We start from the raw sequence: 16,251 nt of genomic DNA on the forward strand, positions 1-16,251 counted from the left end.
TCCCACATCTAAGTGCCTCTGATTCATCTGATCTGAACCACAGGGAAAAAAAAAAGTCACATCAGTAATGCAGAGAAAGACTATTTGTGTAGTGCATTAATACAAAATAGCAACTGAGCTCTAAATGCAGGCTTGATCCTATTCTGCAGTAGTTTCCTTATCCAGACAAAGCCTGTAGATCTTTGGTTCTTTAGACAGCTTTGAAAATAAAATCAGAGTAGAGTCACAAAAACCTTATTGGTTCTGGACACATTCATCTCCTATATTTAGTGGTGTGATTTCTACGCTATTCTTGACACTTCAGAAGCACCTTTTCTACTGGATAGCCCACAACAATTTCATCATCCACTGCCAGGATCTGATCCCCAACTTTGATTCTTCCATCCTGGAAACAAAATAGAAAAAAAAGTATGAGTGCTACAAATGCTACTCCAAAAACCGTTTTCATTCCCTATATGGATTTAAAATGTTCTCACACCTTTGCTGCTGCACCATGATCTGTTAGGCTCTTAATAACTACTCCATTAATTGTATCTTCTTCACTAATGGCAATTCCCAAACCTCCTTGATCCTGGGATAAATAGAAATATGCAAATGGTTAGATACTGCATTTATCAAAACGTTAGAATACATTCAGTAATAACTAGTGAAGCTTGCAGACATAACAAAAGTTTTCACAATGCATCAATGTTTTCCTTTTAAACTAATCTATTTCTGAAATAGCCGATTTTTTCCGACCTACAAATAGTGCATTGGCTACCAAGACAGTTAGCAAGATAAATCTGAAGCAAGTCTAAATTCAAACTTACTCTTTTTGAAACTTTGTAGGTCAACTGTGATTCAGTTGTTAAATTCATAAACAGAGTTAAGAATTACAGTGAATCACAGAATGGCTAAGGTTGGAAAGGACCTCTAGAGGTCATCTGGTCCAAACCTCTGTGCTTAAGTAGGGACACCTAGAGCAGGTTGCCACAGCCATGTCCAAGCAGCTTTTGAAGATCTTCGCGAAAGGAGATTCCACAACCTTGCTGGGAAACCTGTGCCAGTGCTCCGTCACCAGTACAGTAGAGAATTGTATCCTGACATTTAGACTGAATCTCTTGTGTTCCAGTTTGTGCCCACTGCCTCTACTCTTGGCACTGGGCATCACTGAAAATACCATAGGTCTGTCCTCTTTGCACCCTCGCTTCAGGTATTTATACAAATCAGTAAGATCCTCCCTTCAAGACTTCTCTGCTGCAGGCTGAACAGTCCCAACTCTTTCAGCCTCCCCTCACAGGAGATGTGCTCCAGTCCTTTGACCATTGTGGTGGCCCTCTGTTGGACTCTTTCCAGTATGTCCAGGTCTCTCTTGCACTGGGGGACCCAGAACTGGACACAGTACTCCAGGTGCAGCCTCACCAATGCTGAATAGAGGTGAATAATCACCCATCTTGACATGCTAGTGATATTTTGCCTAATGCAGCCAAGAATACCATTCGCTTTCTTAGTAGGAACTCAGAACGTTTGGAAACTATAGCCTAAGGTAAATAAAACTTCACAATATAGCCTAAATTCTCTATTTGAAACCACGGGAGAAATACATACAGCAGTGGAAAATACAGAGGATGGAAAAATGCACGCTCATCCTTTGAAATTAGCAAATGTTTGGGACAGAGTGAAATTTTCCCAGTGTTTGTAGCTAGAATTAAATCATCTGGATACCATCATCTCTAAGATACTGTGCTGGTTGACAAGGAAAGGCTAGGTGCCTTCCAAGGAGACAAACTTATGAATCGTTGTGAAGTTTACTCTCATGAGTACTCTCCACTGAATGCAACTCTTTTTCCCCATGCCAATCAGCAGAAGCTTATTTTTTCCACCCCCATTTGGCAGCTTCACAGTTATGCAACACTTTACCATTTTCTCTCAGCTGCACAGTTTCAGCAAAATATATATATAATTTTTAGGGGAATTGCTGCTTATAATCTGATGCTAATTAATTTACTTGGAACAACGCAGGCAACGATTTACCTTAGGCAGCAAACAAACAAACTCTCTGTTCAACTACAGCAGCTAGTTACCAAAAATTTTCCCATTAGGTCAAGAGATGACTTATTCCAGAGATACAGATCACGTGGAGAATTTATGTGAAGTTTAAAAACCTCATGATTGTCAAAGACAACCATTACATCAGCAAAGTTTTTGGTTCACTCACAAAAAAAAAAAAAGAACAGAAGACCCCTAGAAATCTCTACTGTTACTTCTAGTAAGCAAGGTACAAAGTTTGTTTCCCATTAAGTGGGACTCCACTACAGAAAAATCAAGCTGGTGAACACAAATGTGGCTGGTGTAAATTTAATTTTCAGCACATACCTTAGGGAGTTCCACATACTGAATGTTTTTATACGAACTGAAGTCAGAACTAACACTGGAGTTTCCAGCACTAGGATCAATCTGATAATGAAAACACAACTGTGAGCAGCTATTTTCAACGTTTTTCATCAAAATGAAGTAGCATGCATATATTTAAAGTGGGACTGGTCATTTTATGGATCCATTTAAACTGCCATAACCTTATTCATGGCAATATTAGATTTACTTCTCAGATAGGTGAACATAAAGTAAAACAGAACTAGGAACAGTAAATGTAGCAGCTGCACTAAAATCTCTTTGTTTTTCCATTGGATTTCTTCTTTTGTAATAATTGCTAAGTTGACAGAGTACCCCTTTATCCAGAACAGTGTCAGCATCTCAGTCAAATAAAGAAACAAATATTTACTTTACCTCTTGGTTTTGAAGAATCCCTGAAGTACAAGCCTCTACTGACTTTGTAGGGCAAACGGCCATCTGATTTACTGCATCTTTATTTCTAAAATAGATTCAGTTATAGCATATGGTAAAGCAATGCTGTGTTTAAGTCTAGATCTTTCTTCTGCTTTATTTGTGGCAGTGCCAACACAAATATGAAAACAGAAAACTCAAAACATTTAAAAACTGCTAAGAACTGGGTACAAAAGCATACCTATCTCACCAAAATTAAAAAACAAACAATCCCTGTGCAAGAACTTGAGCATATTAAACATATTTTTTTAATAAAACTTTTAAAGACAACTTACCTGATAAAGATTATTTTTACTTTAGATGGTGCACATTTGATTATTGATGAAGCATTCTGGTGAGTCCTTCCATAGAGCATTTGCCCATTTATCTATGTGAAGGAAAGTAGAAATTATTTCTGCAAATATTCCAATTCCCTTAATCTTTTGATTAGGCTTAAAAAAATCCACTATCCCATATCACTGGCTAAAACAGCAACTGTATCAACATTCAGGAATATGGTGTGTCCAGCTTTCACTCACTTTCTTTAGTAAAAAAAATCCTTATAGTTTAGTTTCAGTCTTAACACGTTCACATAGCTAAAAATGTCATTTTCTGGGTTATACAGTATTGACTTAGCACATCATCTATTTCCTTTTTGTGACTGATGGAGCAACAAAGCAGGGCCATGGAAAATTCTAACCAAAACAAATAAATACATACATTCAACAACAAGATTACTACTCTTTATTGAACCACAGCTGTGAGCAATGCACTTTATGCAAAGGAGTCTGAATGTTGGTGCATTTACAATCTGAAAATTTGACCTTAGAATCATTGTCTTCATTTAGCAGAGCAGACTCACTGAAAGCCCCTGAAACTCACATGATTCAGATAGGGCTGGAGATATCAGTGTGAACTTGCAGAATAAGCAAAGCCATAATTGGCTTACATTTTATTAATTGTGTTTGTTCCTGCAAATGGAAAGCCACAGTGGACAAGTCCATTTTAAAAATGGGGAAATTATTTGAAAAGGACTGCTTGGACCCACACAAAGGGTACGTACACACATACACCATGGTAGTACAAACAGAAGCAGAGATGCAGCAAATAGGAAGCAACAGAAGCAAGACACTGAACTGAGTGTTGAGTCTAACAGCAAACCCTCAGATCCCATGCAAGCTGTATCTACTAGGCACTGTCACAAGACTACTGAGCCCTACCATTTACACTTGAAATGACAATCCAGACACAGTAGTGCCTCCAGTGTTTACCCTGCGCTTATGAAGAAACATAGTCAGTCTGTCAGCTGGGGGATGGGACATGATCCACCACAGCTGATGGGCAGCAACTCTGGAACCTGAGGAGCAAGCTAAGATGCCCCTCTCAGAAGATGCTAGGAGGATCTCTTAGCATTAGGTTGCAGGTTCACAGTAAGTTTATGTGAGAACTGGCTCAGACAGATGTGTTTCAGTGTGTTCTAAAGATATACAGCATCTACAATAATAAAGTTTTTGAACTTTAAAGCTTTAACTGAATCAAGAGAACCACTTAGCATATAACATTGGACTTTGCAGATAGCAGGCATGAGGCTAGGTACCTCAAAAAAAAGTAACGCAAAGCCCCTGACAGGCTGTAGGAGCTCAGTATCACCCTCATGCTTTATTCAGTCCCACCATTCCTTTTCAACTACAGTGCATTATTAGACCTCAACATACAGTTCTGAGGTTACAAAAAAGCAGTTCTGTGATGGTAATGTTAACTACTGTAACTACTGCTGCTAGACTGGTTAATGCTGTAACAGAATACATCTGCAAGAACATCAGTTGAACTGTAGCAGTATAAAAATAAACATTATGCTTCTAAACATATTGAGAATGTTAGTTGCACAGTAAGTGGTTGCGTTTCTTCAAAAAGCCACTAGAGAACAGCTCAAATTTGTCATGAGATGACAGCCCATGATACAAATGGATCTGCTCCTATTTCCCCTACTTAATTTCCATTTTATATGTAACACAACGTAACAGCATTCTTACATTATCACACTTCCACTAGACAAAGAAGTAATTAGAAAGTCTGGAGCACTCCACAGATGGATGGAGTACAGGACTTCAGTGTTTTCCATGGTCCACAACTGCATTGCCCTACCATACATCTCCATGACACAGAAACTGCTGGATCCCACCATTTTTATCCACTTTAAACACACAAGCACATGCACTTTTACTCCGTACTACTGTAACCAGGAAGAAGAAAAAAAATCCCAGCTGCAACTATTTCCCATACACCAGCATAAAAATTTGGTAGCCAGTGTTGTCAACGTGGGTAACTTGGGAATTTCAAGGTTTACTGAAAAACACCTATTTTGCAGCAAAAATCTAATTTTTGTATATATTTTAAGTCAGTATGCCTTGTTGTCAGTGTAAATTGCAAGAACTCACCTCTAGCAACTCATCTGCAATCTGTAACCTGCCATCTTTGCCAGCTGCTCCATTTGGATCAATTCCCACTATAAAGACACTCATCCTGGATCGGTCTTTGTTACCGGCAAGACTAAGTCCCAGACCTGTCCTTCCTTTTTCCAGCTCAATCATGTGTAGCTCCCCTGGTAGATTTCCATAGCGCTGCATGATCTTTTCTAAATGTAAAGGTGTGGGCAGCAGAGGTTGGATTTACATTAGAAAGTCTCACAAACCACCCGGACAGTCATGAGCAGTGTCCAACAGTCTCTGATAGCACAATTCCAAACTAGATGAGAAATTTTTAACTGTACACCACACTTTAATTTCAGCTAAGTCTTAGGTGATTTCTAGTTCTATGTTTTCTTTCCAACTTTGGAAAACAATAAATCTTTTCTTAAAAAAAAAAAAGATTTTTCATGTATAAAAGCAATAATTTTAACTTTCTTTACTCCAATAACACTTCAAGGAACAGGAATTGAGATTATATATCACTGCCATCAGTTCCCTAGATTACACTGAAATTCTGCAAATAGTCCTAAATGAGAAATAGTCTAGACAATGGAGAAACACAGAGATCAAAATGCAGTTTAGAAGAACAAATTACTTTTTTATTTTACTTTGTCCCTCTAATCAACCACAAATGAAAGCTGACAACAAAGCTTAACACCCAAACCACAAAACACACAAGAACAAAGTAGTTCAAACTGGACACCCCGTATCTTCTGCTACAATGTTATTTCAACAATGAATATTTGAAAAAATTATAATTAAGGATAAACTTACTCCAGCTGTAACCGAACTCATCCTCTTTCTCCACATCTTCTTTGACTTTGCTGGAAGATGACTGTGTAACATCACAGCTCATTCCTGAAAATGCTGGAGGAGGGGGCAGAGGCAAGTTACAAAATGAAGTCTTTTCTGGCTCTGAATCTGACTGACTGAATGCCTGTGGAGAATAAGAAAAATGCAGTGGCTAAGCAAATGCAGACTCTGCGTAAGACAACCTAGTACACAAAAATGTCAAAATGTCAATGACTACAGCTTTGAAGTTTAAATACCAAGCAGCTGGAATTCTAAATGAATAACACGGCACAGAAAAGCTGCAAGAGATCAAAGATAGAAACAAACGCTATGCGAGGTAAGAGATAACTTCACTCCAAAATGTATTCAGAAGGAAACAGAACTGACAAGAAAAGCCCAATTCAGTAAAGTTTTATGTGCCACTTTGCATGTCAGAAAAAAGTCTCTTGTGAAGACTCAACTTATTTTCTACCATATGCCATATTTGTAAAAGACTTCTATTGTATTTTATTTTTAAAAGCTGCCACATGTATTTTTTCTTGTGATATGCTTGGGAAGCCAAATAGGAGAAAAGGGAGCTGAAACAGAGAACTCAGTGTTTTCAAAAATGCCTCCAGAAACAATAAAAGTAATCAGTGTATTAATGGAAAGGACAATTTAAAAACAAAATTAAACAGATAAGTGGAGAAATCCACAGTAACTGGACTTTCTCAGTTGTATTCACTGATTTCATATAAATTGCATGAGGGAGATCAAGTAAAGGAAGACAGAAATTAAACCACAAAGAAGAAAAATACTTTTGGCCTTGATGTATGTGATTGATTCATGTTCACAGAAAATCAAAAGCATACACTACTGCAATATAATGTTTAAATGCCATAATCTAATCTAGCAATCCTCCATTCCTACCAAACGAATACGGGAACATGGACTCTGATCAAGGATTTGGCTAGGTGTTTTAATTTGTACCATTTCACTTGCTCAGGCAAATACACAGGCAAGGAATTCATGCCTGAATATCATCATTCTGAAGATTATCTACGCCCAAAAGATTTTGTTACTTGGCAAATTGTCTGATGATATACAAGTATTTTTTTCAAGAACTGAGGCATTCCAAGTGTTGCACTAGCTTCATAGCCCAGTTCTTATCATTTCAGTTTTCACCTGAAATATGAAATCACCTCTACTACCAAAAATTTGAATACAGCATCTCAGATGAGCCAAAAACACTGAGATGCTTTCCTTATCAGAGGCAACAGCACACAGAATAACAGTATACACCTTGGAAGACTTCAATCCTCTTTCAGCTGAAGATGTTGAAAAAAACTACAAAGTTAACAACTTTGTAACACTGAGATTTAAGGAAGTTCCAGTCTCACAGGGGAAATTAGTTATCTTCATTCTCTTTATACTCCAAAGACCTAATGAAAATGAAAATGCCATATTTCAGTTCCCTCATTCTGCTTCTGCTTGAAAAAAAAAAAATTCTCCTTTCATTCATAAAGTTTGCTTGGAGCTCAATGAAGAAGTCTTTAAATGTCAAAAGCCTGGAAAGTATTAAAATGGCACCCAAGCCAATGATCTACATTAAAATTTCTGATAAATGCCATGTGTTTTTTTTGTATCATTGTATCAGCTATGCTGGTCAGTCCTTGAAATCTAAGGCAATGCATATGTTGTGTCACTGAACAATTTACAATTTAGTTCATGCAAATTATACTCTAAAACAAAAACCTCAATTGAAGCAGCAAAATTACAGCAAAGAAATTTTATCCATCAGAATCAGAGTAGGGTGGAAACACCAGTTAATAACAGAGAAATTATTTTTTCATAATCAAAAATTCATGTATCCAACATGGAGAAAACTTGGTGGCAGACCTCTACATTGAGCATGGATAAAAGGGAAAGTAGTTCTAGGAGCACTATAGTTTTTCAGAGTGCTTTCTAGAGGTTTAACTAGAAAGCTACATACAGAAAAAATGAGGAAACAGTGTTTGAGCAGACCAGATCGCTAGACCTTACAGTAGTCTCTGTGTTTGAAATAAAAATCAGCATATCAATTTACTGATGTTCTCGCTAAATGACAGTGCTTCCAAGAACTTTGTAGAAATAAAGAAAATATGAAAAAAACAAACCAAACCAACCAACCAAAAACAAACAAACAAAAAAAACAACACTGCTGTCAAGGTCTTCTGGAAGATCTATACTGTGGGGACATATGGCTGTATCCTGACAGATGAGTACTTAGGAACTGCAGCTGCAGCCACTGTGATCTGACTGACAAAAAAAGTACTTGTTTCTGTATCTGTGTGAATGCATACATACATTTGAGTATGTTTGATTTTTAGGAAAATGCTGAAATGAAAGTAAAAGCGAGGCTCCCTTGTGAAGAGGGTGAGGAGAGTGTTCCTATGCAATTCAGACACTGGGGACCAGGTTCTGCCTTCAGAACTCAGCCTGCCACATGTGCACCTCTAGTAACAATAGCTGGCCCCTCAGTTTATGCACACATAAGACTTTTGCTCCCTGAATCAGGCCATACACACAAAAAAACTAAAATGCTTTAACTCATGAAATACTTGCGGTGTGCCATGGCACAGTATTTCATATTACGTCATTTAAAATGCAAAGCATCATACAGTGCATGAACCCATTTTGTTATCAGGGTCACTGACCACAGCCAAGCAAATATTAAAAGTGGCAGGAAACTTGGAGCAAGTATCACAGTACCACTTTCTGCATAGGAGGCACAGATAAAGAAGAAGCAGTACTTCAGGAGGTATCACAGGCCATGTACAAACACACAGCACACATACAGTATGACCCGCTCACTAGAATCAAAACAAACCTTGAATGGTGTGGGAGCAAAAGGGTTAGTTGGGGAACAACGGAAGGTAACCCTAATTGGATTCGATATCTCCTACAGCAACAAAAAACAGCAATCCATATGTTACAGTACCTTTGGCAATACGCAGCATTATTAATGACAACTCGATTTCATTTTATTAACTGCAGTAGATGTATTAAGTCCATTTAAAAATGGACAAAATTATGTGAGGTGTTATGGACCCTGATGCCGCAAGGTTTCTTACTGTATATGAACCTTACTTCACTCCTAAGAAAGCTGACAGACATGACAAAGACCATCATCTCAATGTAGAAACATTTTTTTTCTCTAAAAATATGTGCAATTTTTTCACAAATACTTTTGAAAATACAGAAAATACAAGCCATTGTTTATGTTATGTTACTACTCCCTTTCCTTGTAACTGTAACAAAGAGAGATTTCAAAAACATACATGCAATTATATACCACATATCGTAAAAGTTTGGAGTACATTTGAGGTATCTGACAGACTACAACATGGAAAAGTAAGAAAGGTTACAATCACTCCCAAGATGTATAGCCAGCTAGAACTTCTATTAAATCAGAAATGCAATCACAAACGAATTAAGCCTTTATTTATTATTGTTAGAGGTTAATTCTGTCCCCAATATAAGTAACATGCAGTAAGCACTAATCACAAAAAAATAGAATCTAACTTTTTTTTCAGATTTCCAAAGATGTAAGTACTCTGTTCATGGTGCATTAAAAGAATTTTCAAGAAGCACATTTTCAGCATCATAAAGCAAAAGCAGTCAATGTTTGTTGGTTTTTCATGGAGGGGGAAAAAAGTGGTATCAAAATGTAAAGTCCAAACCACGTAAAAAGAAAACAAAATAAATAGCAGCAAAACACCTCGAACTGATGAGAGATTTATACCCAGGTGGATAATTTAATAGATACCACATGGACTGATTTTGTAATTGATAATCCACTTCTTCGGTAGCTCTCATTAATTCTGCTTCAGTGTTTAGGATTAACAGAGCTGACATTTCTTAACTTCTTTAAAACTTTTTTCTGCGTGCACGCATGTGTGTCTTTGCCTTTTTAATTCACTACACCGAATTCCAATCCTCATTAGCACAGTATTTTACCCAAATTTCTTACAGAAGAACTTAAAAACAGAGACACTAATAGCAAAGAAGCACACACAAAATGTTTGGTGAGTTAAAACCAGACAATGAGTCATCATCCAACCTTGTTAGTGTTGAACTGAGAAGAATCAGCAAACGGGTTAGTGCTGCTGAAGACAGCTGGCCTACAGAAAAGATTGTTCTGCGGGAAAGGCAGGGAAGGGTTCTAAAAGGAAAACATAACAGAAACTGAGCAAAATCTTTTTAAATGAACCCTCTGTGACTCATGAAACAAAATGTGATTATTTAGTAGTTTGTGCTAGCCAAGCAAGATCCATTTCATGTATTTTGGTGCAGTCAAGTTAAGGTAGTATTTGCTCTGTATTTCTAGAGTGTACACCGAAGTATATCAGCTACATTTAGCACAGAGTAGAGGAAAAGCATGGATCCTCCTATCTGTTCTAGCCCATAAAATGCTTAAGTGCATTATTCAGCATTATGATCAACATAAAATTTACCTACTGTGATATATGTACAATGTTGCTCAAGTATCTCAGTGTATGGGACACTCCTACCCATTAGCTAACTAAAATAGGATTGTGCATTTCTAGATCTGAATGAATGTAATTCTTAGTCATAATGCAGTACAAATCTAGGTTTAGTTTTATTTTGAAAACCACAGATGAGTTCTCATCATTTGATTTATGTCTTGTGGTAACACGTTCAGTGTCCTTTGCAAAACAGAAGGTTAAGTAATTTTAGACATCTCTAAACAGAGTTAATAATATAGCTCACTTTGCATCTGTGTGCAAGAATGTGTGATTTGCTGAATTTAATAAAATTAAATTCTCTGATCTTCTCGTTAAACAATGCGAGGTAGTTCTCTCTATTATTTAATGCAAAGAGTTTTCATATTTAGATGAAATCAAAGGATGTAATTTGGTCATTCCTTATGTAGTTTTTGTATTGTACTCTATTTTTGGATCAGAAACTGTTTAATAAAGAGGGAACAACTCTGACATTACATAGTATGTTGAAAACACTGTTAAATGTATACTTAAAAATAATTTCTATATTACACGTATCCATGTAGCTATGGCCTAAATGTCTGATGTCTGTAAACTTCATACTGGAAAATAAGAAGCATACTAAATGGAAAGGAATGTGAAAGGCTTGTGGCATCAAATAATACATTTACATCATGGTAATTTAGTCCAGATATATGTTGCAGTTTAAAAATGTTCTTAAACTGCTTTTTTCTTTTAAACATTCCTGGAAATGGAAAATGCATTCCTACAGATTTATTCTCAAATAAGATTTTGCAAAGCAAAATGTAATGCATTTTGGTAAGACAACACATTTTGGTTCTACAGTGTCTTCAGCACTGAGAAGATAGAGTTCTGTATGAACAAGATTTCTTCACTGACAAGCCACTCATCAACAACAGGCAGTTTCCCTACAGTACAGGATTTTCTGTTTATACATGTAATTCACATTTGATGTCATCTTTTGTAAAGAGAAGGTTGGGAAACATAATTTATCATTGTAATGATCCTATTACACTAACAGTACATTAGCCACTGCATAAAGTTATAAACTGTATTTTGATTAACTTTATGCAGCTAAAAAAAAATCACAAACATTTTGTATACAAGTAGTGAAGTCCTAGTAAAAGAGAAAACACAGGATCAGCCACAGTAATTCAAAATCTCACCTTTTACCCTCTGTATTGATTGCATAACACCTAAAATATAACTGCTAGTTCAAATTATAATCCATGCAACTGCATCACATTAATTTGGTCTGCTTACCAGGACAGAATATGGGGCACTTATTTTTGTCTGAACAGGTATGTTTTAAACAATGTGCATGAAGCATGTCTTCTTCTACAGTCTACAGCAAGCAAAACAAATGCTAAAATAAAGGGTACTTTTCCTTTCATTTCTTTTTGCAAAATAACACAAAAAGTAACAGGATAATTTTACCTTTTTTATTATTATTATATAACTTGCATTCAGCAGTTTATTAATGTGTCCAGGATGCGGAGGTATTCGGAAGCAACCTAGCATCTTGTAAAGCATAATGCTGTAACATTAGATTGTCTGGGGCCATAACACGGTGACAGTAGTTCCTACTCAGAAGTACACAGAGCAGAGCAAGTATGAAACACAGATTTGATAGATAACTGCTTGCTAGCAAAATTATTGAACTAGCTTCTCAACTTCTCTGCATTATTTGGGCTATTCTGGAGTACATTTAGGAACTCTAACTACTACAGTAGCCCAAATGAAGTAAGAAAAAAAAAGGGGAAAGAAACAGACTCATTAGCAACATCACTTGAAAATGACTGCCATGCAGAACCATATTAAATACAGCTACTGTGTGCAGGCAGTTAGCTATCTGGGTGACTGCACATGAATGATGGCAGAAAATTCCCTTAAAGATCTTACTATGAAGTACAGATGCAAGTTTCAAAGATGAAGACAATAAATATAATGCCATTTACAAAGATCACAATGCAAAGCATGCGTACAGCAAGAGCATATGCAATGTTTCTGCTCACAAATAAACAGAAGTTTGTTAATAAACATTCAAAAAATAACGCACAGACTTAATAATAGGAAAGAAAGATAACAAAGAACTGCAATTAAAAAAGGAGCATTCTCTAAATATGAAAAGTTGTGATAAAGTAATGGTGTAACGCCCATCCCAAACAGTGTTCTTCTGAACATTCAGCAGTGGCAATTTTGTTCACATCACAAAGTAAGGCAAAAGGCTTACTTTAGTAACTTGAGTATCAATTACCAACATTCAACAGAGCTTTTTCATGCAACTTTACCTTTGATGACTGATGATAAAATGGGTTAGTAGTTTTCTGCCCACAGGGAGCAGAAGCTGATGAAGGGCTATAAAGAGACTCTGGCTGGGGAACAAGAGTTATGAGACAAGTAGTAAATAAACATGCAGCTTACACAGACTACAATGAGGAAGTTTAGTTTCTAGTGAATGCAAGCAACTATATTAAAGCTCATTAGCTTTTGTCTGCAATGTCCATGCAGCTTAGCGACAGAAAATTTCCGCGTACTTCTAGGTCCTTTCATTAATGTCCAATGAACATTTTAACAGGTGTTGTATTTCTGCATGCGCTCCTCAGACATGCTGTCAATCTCTAAGAGTTGATTTTAATTAGACTCCTACTCTGCCCCCCAGCAAACTATCATTCTTGAGTCTTTTCAAAATAGTTTGAGAACGGCGTGCTGGAGGGTAATTCCAAATCCAAATCGATTTCATTCTAAATGGAAATAATACTTAAATCAAATCTTTGTTCCTGAAATAGCTGAGATGGAACTTTCAGGCTTAAATATCCCATTCCCAAATACCACCACGTTGAACATTCCATTCATCTATTACTACACAGCACGTCTCTTTTCATATTCTTTATGCTTACCCTTGGTCTGCTTATAATGCTCTGTACCATAAAGACTACAGGATTGCCTGCCTTCCGTATGGCTTCCACAGCTTGTTCATGGCTGGCATCTCTGAGATCAATTCCATCCACCTGTAATTGGAAGGCCTCATCTTAACATTACAAGAAGCTACAAGAATCATGAATCAGCTTTGGGTTTTGGACAGGAAACCTCATCTAAAACCTAAGCCCAAACCTCTGTTTTTGGTGGAAAAGTTTCCAATGACTTGACTTTGTTTATGTCCCTCACACAAAGGTTTGAGACTTCAAAGAACACTGAAAGGACATGAAATAAATGTCCATGATTTTAAATACGGAGTTTTCAATATTCCTGGTTTAGGTGCCATATTTTTTCCCCATAGGTAATGTAATACAAGAGACATGATAATATGAACAAGTTGCAGCATTTGCCAAATACTGCTGCCTGTAAAACCTATCTCAGAATAACCTACCTCCCCAAGATCTTAAATTTACAAACTGAAACTAGTTAAGTACTGGAAGGTCTTTCATTATGGCTATGTCATTATGTCAGTACGTTTTTTTTTTTCTTTCTTTCTTTTCAGTCTTTTTTTTTTTTTGATTACTAAAAACACCGATAACGTAAAGCCAGCTTCAGCTATTAGATGCATTCCCCAGAAGATAAATTTTCAGGTCAGAATTCATGAGCTTTCTCTCTTCTAAAAGAAAACATTTACAAAGGATGGCTAAGGACAATTTTTTGCTTGGTTGCTCTTTATCATGCTTTCATATATATCAGTGTGTCTTGTCATCCAGGTAAAAAACATGTTATGGTGAAATTAGCATCAGTAAAGCATTCTCACAGTGACCACAATAAAAGCTAAAAGCTACCACAGAAAGGTTATTTGTTAGTGGCAATTCTTGCACACAGAGTTACATAATGACGATTACCCCTACCTCCTCAACTGTCTAACACAATCTTAAACTTAACTATCAAATGTAAAATACGGAGAGAAAGAAAAAGCCGTTGTGAGAGGTTTCTAAACCTGTAGGGGGCTGAACAATAACACTACTTCTCTGCAACCTTCCATGTCTGAAATACTGTATGCACTGATAGAAAGAAAAGCCTAAATATGCCACAACTTGAGAAACTGAAACCATCCAGTTAGTTAGTCATGTTAACAAGACTTTAGTTACATAATTTTGCTCACCCACTTCATCTTCATCAAGCACCATTCTCAGAGACAATCACTGCATTCTTACGAAACCAAGCAATCAGCAATAATGAATAATTACTAACTTTGTAGCCATCAAGCAAAATTTCACCTCCCCATTTGTTATCCATTGGAAAAATCTATCTTGTCCAAGTGAGTGCTGCCTATATTAACGTATTATTTCAAGGTCCTACATTTGGATCTTGCAGCAGCCACTTATCACCAGTTTTACTATCACTAGGTAAAGAATGCGCAGTCTGACCCAGGGGAAGTATTAACATCTCCATCATTCTGCTCATTATGTTCTTACTGATGGACAATCAGATAAAAACATTCATCAGGATGAAAAGAAGTACAGTTCCTGTGACATGGCATGACAACAGAAACAGGGTCATGTCTAATTTATTGATAACCATCACAGGAAAGACACCCCTTTTTAGTACGTCCATCCACCCTTAAACATCTTTAACCTAGAATGCAGAAATTGCTGCATAAGCACAGGATTGGATAAGCAGAAGATGATGAATCTTGTTCCCTGATTTCTTCCCTGCAGCACCACTGGTTACACTATCTTCAGATATGAACACAATGCTCTCAAATTTCTTGAAACACCTCTGTATCAAATCCACCTTTCTATATGTCATCAGGAAAAAAATAGTGTCTTCATTAATTCCTAAAGTGCACAAGAATGATGTGGCCTGAGTTCAAATTAAAAGGGAAATAAGTGTAGCATTTATTTGCATGATATCCTGTTCTCTGGCCATTTCTGTTGTTATCCAGTACGCAAAGGTAAAACTTTTTAGCTTTACCAAACTTAAGCTTTTTCCTACACATGCTGGTTTTATGAGAGGCAGCTAGAACTACTGTTTTTGTAGATCCCTTCTCACACAGCCATCTATGCTTCAGGTTGTAAAATCAACTTAAAACTGCACACAGACATCAGTAGATGGTACTGCTGTGTTTGTAACACAATAGTACACTCTATGGCTCACGTGGTGACAGCTGTAGCAATTGCAGAGCTGTCTGCCCAAGACCAAGCATCCATCTCAGCAACTCCTGAGATGCTGGGGTTACTAGAACCGAAAGGCAGTCGGCCGGTACCTCCACAATCCGATCTCCTGTTTTCAGCGTTCCATTTTTGCCAGCTGGGCTATCCTCCAGGATGTGTTTGATAAAGATCCCTCTCATCACTTCCCCATTACTCAGGCGGCTTCCCATCCCTCGTCCTCCAACAATGCTGATCCCCAGTGACTTGCTAGGCTCTCTCCAAAGTTCAACCCTGTTGTGACAAAACAAGGAGCAAAATAAACGAAGATCTATTGCGATTGTGACAGTGCCAACCATTGAAGACCCCTGGATTTACAAGATGGTTTAAGAACATTCAGTAATAATTCCTCCTTGCCTAGATTTTTGTCTTTCAGTGAGTGAATTTATTAGGTTGCTCAGAAAGTCTGTAATTGTGCCTACTGTTGTTCAGTTTATTTTGGCTTCTAATTAAAACTTTGCATCCTTCTCTTCATCTTTTCTTATTGGCTCCCAGACAGTAAGCCTGTCTGGGTTTACCATAAATAAATAAATAAATAAAATAAATAAA

General features: G+C 37.0%; 1 protein-coding gene across 10 annotated transcripts in view; it reads right to left on the reverse strand.

Moving 5' to 3' along the window:
- MPDZ (multiple PDZ domain crumbs cell polarity complex component) overlaps nucleotides 1-16,251 on the reverse strand; it is a 101,943-nt gene that overhangs the window by 15,273 nt on the left and 70,419 nt on the right. For 4 of the 10 annotated variants that reach the window (XM_050716373.1, XM_050716372.1, XM_050716370.1 and 1 more), the window contains 9 exons: nucleotides 15,759-15,936; nucleotides 13,468-13,578; nucleotides 6,045-6,207; nucleotides 5,241-5,437; nucleotides 3,099-3,190; nucleotides 2,767-2,851; nucleotides 2,356-2,436; nucleotides 479-571; nucleotides 311-385 (listed from right to left, as the gene is read on the reverse strand). In XM_050716373.1, the coding sequence (XP_050572330.1) occupies nucleotides 311-385; nucleotides 479-571; nucleotides 2,356-2,436; nucleotides 2,767-2,851; nucleotides 3,099-3,190; nucleotides 5,241-5,437; nucleotides 6,045-6,207; nucleotides 13,468-13,578; nucleotides 15,759-15,936 (1,075 nt within the window). Of the gene's footprint in view, nucleotides 1-310; nucleotides 386-478; nucleotides 572-2,355; nucleotides 2,437-2,766; nucleotides 2,852-3,098; nucleotides 3,191-5,240; nucleotides 5,438-6,044; nucleotides 6,208-8,910; nucleotides 8,983-13,467; nucleotides 13,579-15,758; nucleotides 15,937-16,251 lie in introns of all 10 variants that reach the window. The other 6 variants (XM_050716377.1, XM_050716375.1, XM_050716376.1 and 3 more) reach the window with 2 other exon arrangements.

The sequence above is a fragment of the Cygnus atratus genome, chromosome Z (genome assembly GCF_013377495.2).
Source record: "Cygnus atratus isolate AKBS03 ecotype Queensland, Australia chromosome Z, CAtr_DNAZoo_HiC_assembly, whole genome shotgun sequence".
In the NCBI taxonomy this organism is placed as follows: domain Eukaryota; kingdom Metazoa; phylum Chordata; class Aves; order Anseriformes; family Anatidae; genus Cygnus; species Cygnus atratus.